The sequence below is a fragment of the Myotis davidii genome, unplaced genomic scaffold (assembly GCF_000327345.1).
Source record: "Myotis davidii unplaced genomic scaffold, ASM32734v1 scaffold415, whole genome shotgun sequence".
NCBI classification, from domain to species: domain Eukaryota; kingdom Metazoa; phylum Chordata; class Mammalia; order Chiroptera; family Vespertilionidae; genus Myotis; species Myotis davidii.
Genome location: NW_006287951.1, coordinates 3,853,334 through 3,865,242, shown reverse-complemented (window position 1 = coordinate 3,865,242; position 11,909 = coordinate 3,853,334). Strand labels below are relative to the sequence as shown.

General features: G+C 36.6%; 1 protein-coding gene across 9 annotated transcripts in view; it reads left to right on the top strand.

The window, feature by feature from the left end:
• The window catches only part of STAG1 (stromal antigen 1), a 336,264-nt gene that overhangs the window by 193,595 nt on the left and 130,760 nt on the right, over positions 1–11,909 (top strand). For 8 of the 9 annotated variants that reach the window (XM_006759813.2, XM_006759812.2, XM_015561382.1 and 5 more), the window contains 2 exons: positions 5,745–5,896; positions 8,556–8,629. In XM_006759813.2, coding sequence (XP_006759876.1) covers positions 5,745–5,896; positions 8,556–8,629 — 226 coding nt within the window. Of the gene's footprint in view, positions 1–5,276; positions 5,372–5,744; positions 5,897–8,555; positions 8,630–11,909 lie in introns of those variants that run through there. The other variant, XM_015561387.1, reaches the window with a different exon arrangement.

Here is an 11,909-nt window from a genome sequence, read left to right as displayed (position 1 = left end):
ATCCATTTGACCCAGTGATCGCACTTCTAGGAATATATCCCAAGAAACCAGAAACACCAATCAGAAAGGATATATGCATCCCTATGTTCATAGCAGCACAATTTACAATAGCTAATATTTGGAATCAGCCTAAGAGCCCTTCAGCAGATGAATGGATTAAGAAAACTTTGGTACAGCTACACAATGGAATACTATGCAGCTGTAAAGAGGAAGGAACTCCTACCATTTGCAACAGCATGGATGGAGCTGGAGAGCATTATGCTAAGTGAAATAAGTCAGTCAGAGAAAGATAAATATCACATGCTCTCACTCATTTGTGGATTATAATGAACAACATAAACCGATGAACAAAAACAGATGTAGAGACAGAAGCATCGATCAGATGCTCAGAACTCAGAGGGAAAGCAAGGGAGGGTGGGGGTGAGGGGGAAAGATCAACCAAAGGACTTGTATGCATGCATATAAGCATAAGTGATGGATGTGGACAACAGGGGGTTAGGGGGAGGGGCAGGATTGGGGGGATAAGGATACATTTGTAACATCTTATTCAATAAAGGGGAAATTATTTTTAAAAAGATAATTATAGTACTTGATAGAGTTGTGAAGTGTAAATGGACAGGTACGTATAAAGAGCTTAGAAGAGTGGCACATAAAAATAAAAAACACATTCCTTTTGCATAAATACTAGCATAATATACACATTGACAGGCATCTTGCTCCCACCCTTCCACATAAACAAGTAACTTGGTGGGCTTTTCTTTACAGCACACAAAATCATGCCACTTTTTCCTAATGGCTGAATAGCTAACCATTGGATGGATGTGCCATCCAGTTTTTCTGTCTAAATACCAATATCTTTGATGATGACTTCCAAATGTTATATCTACTAGACTTTTCTACTTACTAGTAGATACCTAATAACCACAAAAATTCTCTTCTTGCATTTTCTATTTATCTCAATTCCTACATTATAATCCTGTATAGTAAAGAGCTAATATTCAAATGGTCCTCGCGCCCTTGCACCGTAACTGCTCAGACGCTCAACAATGGGGAGAGAGGAATGGGGACCAGCCAGGCACAAATGAACTCGTGCAAAAGGAAGGGGGGTGGTGGTCATCATGCCCTCACACCCTCATGCCATAAAGGCTCAGACATTCAACACTGGGGAGAGAGGAATGGGGACCAGCCAGGCACAAATGAGCTTGTGAGAGAGGAATAGGGACCAGCCAGGCTGCAGCCCGGGAGAGGACAAGCCGCATGCCCCGCGGTCCCGGGCACTAGCAACTGCACCTGCGCTTGTGGTCTGGGAGAGGAAGAAGCTGTATGCTCCGTGGTCCCGGGTGCCTGCGGCTGTGGCCTAGGCAAAGCCACCCACCCACAGTTCCCTGCAGCTGCGGCCGGCCTGGGTCTTGGGTGTTTGTGGCCGGCCAGAGGGAGGGAAACCCAGGTCCTGGATGCCTGTGACCGGCCAGAGGAGTGAATCCTGGGTGCGGGGCAAGGCAGAGGCGGTTAGAGGCAATCAGGCCAGTAGGGCAGCAGTAAGGGGCGATCAGGCAGGCAGGTAGAAGTGGTTAGGGGCAATCAGGTAGGCAGGCAGAGGGGTTAGGGGCAATCAGGCAGGCAGGTGAGCAGTTAGGAGCCAGTGGTCTCGGATTGCAAGAGGCAAGTCGGACATCCCCTGAAGGGACCCATCCCCACCCACCCCCGAACCCCCATGCACAAATTTCATGCACCAGGCCTTTAGTCTATTATATTATAGTTCTACCTTCAAAATATATTTCACATCTAAACATTTTTCTGTACCTATTACTACAACTTATATCCAAGCTAACTTTGCTTTACTGAGTTGCTCAAGGCCAAAATCTAGTCATCATTGCAACCATTCATCAAAATATAGGGTGTCCCCCAAAAATTTATATACACTCAGTTTGAATAATTATAAAGGCAGTGTTTATTACAGTACATTTCATTTTCTTTTAATCTGTTTTTATTTATTTTTTAATCCTCACCTGAGGAGTGAGGATATTTCTTTGATTTTTAGAGAGAGTGGAAGGGATGGGGAAGGAGGGAAGAGAGAGAGAGAAACATTTCGTTGTTAGAGACACATTGATTGGTTGCTTCCCGCTCATGCCCTGACCAGATCCGGGGATTGAACCTGCACCCAAGGTACATGCCTTTGACCCAGAATCTATCCTGAGACCTTCCAGCCTCAGGGCCTACACTCTAACCACTGAACCAAATCAGCCAGGACTTATTTTCAAAATTGAGCTATCAGCTATTATAGTATGTATACTTTTAGGGGGGTGGGGATACCCTGTATTTTCAGCTCTCCGGTGTACTATTTGTTCTCTCTTTTTCTCCTTTTACTGTTCTATAGCCTGTTTACACAGAAGTTTAGAATGTAAATCAGAATATTTCTCACCTCAAATTTTCCAGTGGATCTTACCTCACTTAGATTTAATCATGAGATCTTATTTGATCCTAGTAGAACCCTTATAATGTGGCCCCTTGATTTTTTGCTTCAACCTCATCTCCTGCCTATTTCTATGCTTTAGCCACACTAACCACTTTTCTCTTTTATGAGTGCCCTCATAACAATTTACCTCATTACCTTTGGAACACTGTTCTGTTATACATGCTTTTTCACTCCCTTCATGCTTAAACATGAGCTCTTCAAAGAGGCCTTCTTGCCTGACCATCCTCTTTACTCATTATCCTTTTACTATACTTTTTTAAAACCATACTTTAGTTTTCTTGATAGATATTTTCATTATCTGACTATTTTTCATTTATATATTATCTGTTTGTTTATTCTCACTAGGGAGTAAAAAATATGAGGGCAGGTACTGTCTTGTGCACTTTTTTTCTTTTTTTCTGTGCACTTTTTTACTTCCAGTACTCAGCATATGTTGGGTTGACCAATGAATGGGGAAGCAATTAAGTGCTTCTTGAACTCTCTGTGGTGAAAGACTAGTTTTTAAATTACCAACCTGTTATAATCTAGTACTTGTAAAATATAATACAATTATTTTCAAAATAAATAGTTTTAGTGTCATTTCATTATTAAGGTTACTCTGTCAAATTATTACAAACATTTCTAAAAACTTACTTTTAAATTTGTACTTAAATTGAAGTGGTAACAAGCCGTTTTTTGCAAACTACACTTCTGAGTAGCACAAGTTTACCATTCTATAGAACTAGAACAAGTAGTAGTCAACAGTTAAAATTCGAAGGATAAATGAAGTATTCTTTTTGGTTGACAAGGAGAAGGCACTTAAGAGCCCATGTAACAATTCAGCCTGAACTCCCATATGATTATTCATTTATAAAATGGTTCTGTTAGAAATGCCAGTAAAATGTAATTAGTGCTCACACTATGCAGAAATGAGTCCTTTTTTTTAGTAGACTCAATTAGACATAACAATCTCAATGTTGTATCTATGTCTTTAAGTTGGAAGTCTTTCTTTAGTAGCTATTTATTTGCTATGTGTTGGTGGTATGTTAAATAAAAATTTTAATGAAGTATATGTGTACAGATTCATAAATACTTTGTCTCAGTAAATACTACTATATTATATCTAATACTTTTCTGAAAATGTTTTGATTATTTTGCATTTTTTCATTGTTTTAGTGTGTTGATTTATTTTGTTTATATATAACTAGGATGGGTGGCAAGTCATTACATAATGACAGTTGGAGTTTGGGATCTAGGTTCACAAAGAGATACATAGTTGGAAGCAAAAGCTATTAAATTCAAGAAAATATGTATCTCAGCTTCCACTGGTGAATTCCAGCCAGGGTTGGTGTTAATTTTAATGCTTTCCAACTCCTTGATCTTCAAGTCACTTTGTTTTAGAGAACTAGAAGTATATAGTAAAGTAAGCTTCATTGGGTAAGACTTTGTATGCTCAGGACATGCTCTGTTAAACTATTATCCCTGACTTGGGCAGTTTGAATGCCACAGTTCCCTCATGTTCTTTAGCTCTTTTCCTTTTTTATACAGATTAATTTGAAAAGTGCTTTTAACCTTCATAATATTATCAGATAGTCTGCTCACAATGTGTAAAATGCTATAAAATTACTAGCCTATATTTTGAAACAGAATATTTCTCACTGTATTGAGACATTGTATCTCAGGAAAAAGAAAACATTTTCATTAAATACATTTCTAAATGGACTCTAACTTTAATACATTTGTTTTCAGGATTTATGTCTTATATTTTGATTTAAGGGCAGTAGCAATCACTATTAACACAGAGTTAGCCAAAATGTAGATAGAGTTTCAGAATAACAGTGAGAGAGAGAGAGAGAGAGAGAGAGAGAAAGAGAAGATAGGTAGGTAGGTAGAGATATAGCATTCTGTATATACTAGAGGCCCAGTGCATGAAATTCATGTATTGGCAGGGGGATTGGTGGGCGGGGGGGGGCGTTCCTCAGCCTGGCCTGCACCCTCTCCAATCCGGAACCCCTCAGGGGATGTCCAACTGCAATCCAGGACCACTGGCTCCTAACCGTTCACCTGCCTGATCACCCCTAACCACCTCTGCCTGCCAGCCTGATTGCCCCCTAACTGCTCCCTTGCCGACTTGATCACCCTCCTAACTGCTCATCTGCCTGCCTGCCTGTCGCCCCTAATCACTCTGCCTGCTGGCCTGATGCCCCTAACTGCCCTCCCCTGCCAACCTGATCACCCCTAACCACCTCTGCCTCGGCCCCACCACCGTGGCTTTGTCCAGAAGATTGTCTGGAAGATGTCCGGTCTAATTAGAGTATTACCCTTTTATTAGTATAGATGTTTATATATGTATTTAAAGGGAAATAGTGACATTTTAAAAGAAATGCATGCTCATATTTAGTTTTGGATATTTAGTTTGGATATGAAGATAAGTGGATCAATTTTTCCAAAACACTGATCAGTTCATTTTTTATAACTGAACATTTGTTTTTGCAGGTGAATAACCTTAAATAAATGAAGGAAATTATTTTATCAACACCACCCCTCTTATTTCTCTACCAATATTTTCTACATTTTCACCATCTCAATAATGAATATAAATATGAATAGACAAAAGTTTAAGGTTTTTGTCTTACCTGTTTCTCAGAGCACTTGAAAAGAATTTTGAAAATATTTAACAGGACTTACAAATACAAGTGAACATTTAAAAGTATGTTAACACTATGACTAGGGAAAATAGGTCAGTCAGAAATTCACAGAATACATTTTTAATGAATTTAACGAGATTGGTAGGATCAGTCTTTTTTTCAGGGGTTAGAGGTTATGTTATGCCATTCACTGAGATGAGCAATACAAGCAGAGGATCCATCTTCGGGGTACAGATCATGAACTGATTGATGCATCTACCTAATAAAGGTATTAAGGAAGCAATTGTATATACAGAACTGGTGGTCAGAAGAATAGTTTTGATTAGTATGTTCTCACTAAGGTGTGCATATTTGAGGACTCAGGAGATGGGTTGTAGAAGATAGTATCTAAATCCGTCCTGCTGATGGTTAGTAGGATGAGGCTGTTTATAAGTGGGAAAGGTTAATGAGCCAAACTCTAGTGACACTGTTTCAGAGTACGATGACAACCTCTATAAAATAATTTTCCTTTTTCTTTTTAACTTAAATTATGCCTGGATTATAAAACAAATTCTTTTCATCTGTTTCCATTATAAATTTGTAACCTTATGGATGAAGTTCTGATTCATAGTTGAATACTATAGTCTTCCTTTATTTCATAGCCATGAAGCTCATGACTGCTTTGGTGAATGTTGCCTTAAACCTCAGAATTTATCAGGATAATACACAGAAACAGTATGAAGCTGAAAGAAATAAAATGATTGGGAAAAGAGCCAATGAAAGGTTGGAGTTACTACTTCAGAAACGCAAAGAGGTAAGTTTCATGATATCTGAAATTCTTATGTTATGTAAATGTGTAGGAAATATATATCATATTGGATTTTTTAATTCCCTGTAAAACAGACTGTGTATTTTCTTAATTTACTTTTTAAAATTATATTATTTTATCTCAAAGTTTTAAAATGAAACTACAGTATTCAGCCAGTGATTATCTGAGTGCTGTCTAATGGCAGAAGAGAATCACAGAACAATTCTACTTTTGAAAACAGGTGGTACGGGAGTTAGGGTAACTCATAAACATTATCAGGCTATGGCCAAAGAAAACATGATAAGTATTAACGTAAGAACTAAGAGCCAGCAAAGCCTGCATTTCTAGGAGAAAGCCGAAGCCTACACAGTAGCTAAATATATAAGGCACTCTTGTGAATAAGATCAGTCTTAGTTTCACAATGAAATTTTCATATATGTGTTGAAAATTACTTAAACTAGATTTTTAATAGGTAATATTTTTATTCAATACAAAATAAAATTTTACATCTACAGTATTAGTCTATATTTTAACTTGAAAAAGGATTAATATCACATTGCTATAAAATTTTATCAATGCATAATGGCTTATAACAGGCAATAAGAAGCAGCATGCTTATGATTAAATTATTATCCATTCTGTATTAGCATGCTAGGGCTGCTGTAATAGATACCACAGACTGAGTGGCTTAAAGAAAAGGAATTTTTTTCTCAGAGTTCTATGGGCTATAAGTCAAAGATAATTCCAGTCTTCACATGGCCTTCTCCTTGTGTGTGTGCAAGTCTCTAACTTTCTACTTTTTCTAAAGAAACCCCTCATATTGGATTATGGGGCCACCCTACTTTAGTGTGGCCCTATCTTAGCCTACAACCTCTGCCACACCCTATTACAAATAAGGTTTGATGTAGCAAGGGTTAGCACTTTAGCATATGAATTTTTGAGGGGTACAATTCAACTCAGAACACATACTATATTTGTAATACTATGGGAGTAAATTTTGGAACTGTGGCTTCAGTAAGTACTACTAACCAAACTATATACTTCTTATAGATTAATTTTTTTTAATAATAAGTGCAAGAAAAGTGTAACTTACAAGTAAGTTGCAATATTATAAATGCTTTACCATAAAGTTATTCTAATTTCAGTCGAACCTGAAACAGTATACAGCAAAAAAAATAAATCTGGCTCTGATTGAGTGGCTCAGTCCCATATACCAAGGGGTTGTGAATTCGATTCCAGGTCAGGGCACATACCTGGGTTGTGGTTTGATCCCTAGTTGGTGCATGTGTGGGAGGCAACCAATCAATGATTCTCTCTCTCTCTCCCTCTCTCTCTCTCTCTCTCTCTCTCTCTCTTTCTCTGTCTCTCTCTCTCTTTTTCCTGTCTCTCTAAAAATCAATAAAAACATATCCTCAGCCCTAACCGGTTTGGCTCAGTGGATAGAGCATCAGCCCGCAGACTCAAGGGTCCCGGGTTCGATTCCGGTTAAGGGCATGTACCTTGGTTGTGGGCACATCCCCAGTGTGCAGGAGGCAACTGATTGATGTTTCTCTCTCATCCATGTTTCTAACTCTCTATCCCTCTCCTTTCCTCTCTGACAAAAATCAATAAAATATGTTTTTTAAAAAACAAAACGTATCCTCAAGTGAGGATTTAAAAAGAAAAGTCTGAAGGAATAAGTCTGAGAGTTTTACCACATTGGAGTATGCAGTTAAAGCCAGTATTTCACTGAGTATTAATACAAAACAAATTAGAATAAGAAATATTGCATTGAATGTAATTTTATATCAGTGTTTTTATTCCTTTTGAGCAGTGAATAAACTCAAACTTTAACTCTCATCAGTAGTGTTGCCTGAAATTTATTATCTTTGCTGTAGTGTTTTATTTTGTTGCTACATTCCACCACTGATGGCTAGGAACCTTGTTACTTTCTATTATGCCTCCTGTACTGGGAACTTGGCCTACTCTAAGTCTTGAGCTAATCAGATAGTAAAGTCATATTTGGATACTTAGGTAGAATAGGAAATTTCTTCTACAGTGGCAAGTATGTTAATCATGGGAGATCTGTTGCCAAGAAAGGCAAAATCAAGCCAGGACCTGGTTTGGACAAAAGAGGTTAGAAATTGAGGACTATTCCCAAAGCAAATGATATTTTGGAGATAGGAATCTCACCACTTTAGCACTACTCCTTTTAGTGTCAAGAAAGAGAGAGAAGTTCTTAATCCACTAGTATAGTTGTAGAAATAATGCAAGAATACTGGTAATATCATATTGCACAATAAGTGAGAAAAAGGATTGATAATTATTCAAAATGAGAATAACCAGTTATTAAAAAAATTGGAACTGTTCATTATAAATCAGATATTTTTAACCTGTGGGCCTCAAGAGGCATTCTGGTGTGCCACAAGAATTTTTAAAACATGCAATACCTGACTATTTAGTTAGGGGCACTGACCGATTTTCCCTGAGATTGTCAAACACAACAATAGCCATCCGGTGTGAATGAATCAAAATTATGCCTGTTTTTTGTCAGATGGGGGAAAAAAATTTTTTTGGTGTGCAGCAGAATTTTAATAGTTTGTGTGCGCCGTGAGATGAAAAAGGTTAAAAACCACTGTTCTAAATAAAATGATCAACATTTTAATTGATTTATTTTTTATTTCAGCTACAAGAAAATCAGGATGAAATCGAAAATATGATGAACTCTATTTTTAAGGGTATATTTGTTCATAGATACCGGTAAGGGATTTTTAAAATCATTTAGAAGATTTTTAACTTATAATTTATTGCTTCTTTGTAGTTCTAGGTAGTTCTAGAGATATAAACCTCTGTCTTGATTTGTTTTCTGGAAAACACCTTTGATTATAAAAGCTAAGTAAATGTTACTGTTATGCTGTTACTGCCACACTCTTCCAAATTCAGAACATAACACTGTTAGAGGCACCCTCTGTACTCGAATTTGTATTGATGGAATAGGTAGTCTTAAGTTTATGTGCCCTTAATAATATGTGATTGTCTTGATAATTGCCTTGCTTCCTGTTTTGTACTCACCTTGTTCCATGATCAAATTAACCAGCAGTCTGTGAAGATAATACAACTTCATAACATTATTTTTCTTTACCTTCAACTATATGCATGAAAGTAGAAGCATAGTATTTCCCAACTATTTTTATCATGCTACATTGCAAATGAATTTAGGTTGTCTTTCTGTGAAACCTGTGAACTTTAAAAACATTAACCACATTATTAAAGAGCATATTTCACAAGAATTAGTGGCTCATATACCTACACGTGTTACCTTCTGTTAATTATACATGCTTACTTTGGGTTTTACTTTCTCTGTTCTTTAGTTTCTCAAGGTGGAAACTGAGATAATTGGTTTGAAACTTTTTTTTTCTAATATAGGAATTTAGTCCTATACATTTCTCTCTTAGCACTACTTTAGCTATATCCCCTAAATTTGCACATGTTGTGTTTTCATTTTCATTCAGCTCAAAATATTCTTATACTTTGGCTCATTTCTTTGACCCATGGGTTATTTAGAAGTGTGGTATTTAGTTTGCAAATATCTGAGATCTTTCCAAATAATTTTCTGTTACTGATTTTTAATAGTTCCATTGTAGTCAGAGAACATACTTTGTATGATTTGAATGTTTTTAAATTTGAGATTTGTTTTATGGTCCACAATATGTCTATCTTGATAAATGTTTTAGTTGCTGAGGAAAAGAATGTGTATTGTGCTTTTTCTTTGTATCAATTAGGTCAAAATTTGTTGATAGTGTTGTTTAAGTCTTTCATCTTTACAAATTTACTGTTCTAAGCGAACTTTTACAGTACTTTTTTGTGTTTATGATACAATGTATTATCACATAAATGACTTGCAGTTACTCCCCCCTTCCCCCCCTCGCCAGCCTATCACTTTCTGTTTATTTGCTTCATAATGCCTTTTGGAGAGCAAAAGCTTTCCATTTGAATGAAGTCATTTCTTGATTTTATTTCTATGGTAATGTTTTTGATGACATATTTTGAGCATTTAGTTTAACCCCAAAATTTTCTTCTATGTTTTATTCTAGAAGTCTAATCATTTAATCTTTTCAGTTATGAACCATATATAAAATTAATTTCTGAATATGGTTCAATAATAAGGATGTAAGTCCAATTTTTGCATATGGATATTAATTTGTCCAAGCACCATTTGGTGAAAGACTATCCTTCTCCAATTGATTTGTCTTGGCACTCTTCTTGAAAATCAAATGACCATAAATACTATACAAGGTTTTATTTCTGGATTTGCTAATCTGTGTTTATACTCATACCAACTATATTTATTATGATGACAGTAAGGTTAGTTAGTACCTCCATCACATCACATACTAGTAATTACCTTTTGTGTATGTGTGTGTGGTGATAACAATTTGAGATGTTCTCTCAGTAACTTTCAAGTATGTTATACAGTATTGTTTTCTATGGTCACCATACAATTCATTAGATCCCCAGAACTTATGACCATTTTCCTTATTTTCCCCAATACTCCCCCCCTCCCCCCCCTCCAAGCCTCTGGCAGCCACCATTCTGCTCTCTCTTTCTTGGAATTTGACTATCTTAGATTCCATATTTAAGTGAGAACATACAGTCTTTTATAGTAAGTTTATAATACCAAGTAGTGTTAAGTCCTCCTCCTTTGTTCTTTTTCAAAATTGTTGTGATTATTATACCTCTTCTACTTTTCTATGTAAATTTTAGGATTAGCTTGTCAATTTTTACTCAAAAGCTTGTTGGGATTTTGGTGGAGAATATAATGAATCTGTAGACCAGTTTGGAATTACCCTCTAAATAATACTGAATCCTCCAATCTATGATTGCATCTTAATTTATTCAGAATTCCTTTAATTTTTCTAAGGAACTTTTTATGATTTTTCAGTGTACAATGTTTCAGTGATTTTATTTTTATGCTATTATTGTAAATGGAATTGGTTTTTTTTTATTTCTGTTTTGTTTTTTAATATGTTTTTATTGAATTCAGAGAGAAAGGCAGAGGGAGAGATAGAAACATCAATACTGAGAGAGAATTGTTGATTGGCTGCCTCCTGCAAACCCCACACAGGGGGATGGAGCTTTCAACCCTGGCATGTGCCCTGACCGGGAATTGAACCATAATCTCCTGGTTCATAGGTCGATGCTAGCTCTAAGTTTTATGTTGTTACCATGTAGTGGGATGAAGAAATTCCCTTTAGCCTAATTCCTTGGTTATTTTTATAATGGTTGGTTGTTTGATTTTATTTTTCCGTTTTGGTTGAGATGATAATACAGGTTTTTTTTATTACTCTATTAATATAGTGCATTATATGAATTGATCTTTTAGATATTAGGCCAATCTTGTGTTCTGGGGAAAATTTCATGTGCTCATGGTATACACTGAGTGACCGATTATTATGACCACCTGACGTTTGTAGGCAAATTAGCTATAATTTCATACTGAAGTTGCTAGAGGGCCAGACCAATATAAATAAGGAAGCAGGTTGTTTGCCACGAAAGTAGAAGTGGTATTTTTCTGAAGATATGAGTAAGCAACGTTATTTAACAGCCTTTGAACATGGGATATTGTCAGGGCCAACCTGACAAGGTTGAGCCGGGCTGACGTAGGGAGGTGGGAAATGAGAAAAGAAAAAAAGACAGGAAAGCGGGATCGGGAGGACTCCAGTTCTCTCGATGAACTGAAGCGAAGTTTATTAGCCACACAATCTTATTTATACACAACACACTGAATAGGAGGTCTGTCAAGAGGAATGTATTCTTTGTTCCTCTTAATCTCTAAGGGAGAGACACAGCAGAAGGACAAGTTCTCAGTACAGCATATCTCAGTAAATAGTTACAGACTTCTTGGTAAGCTATGAAAGGCTGTTCTCATTCTACAAATGTTGCTCTCATTCTACTGATAATCACCATCCAAACAAGTCTGGGAAAACTGTGTGAGTAAGAGTCCCAGCCCTGTTAGCCCCTTCAGGTGCAAGGACCTCGC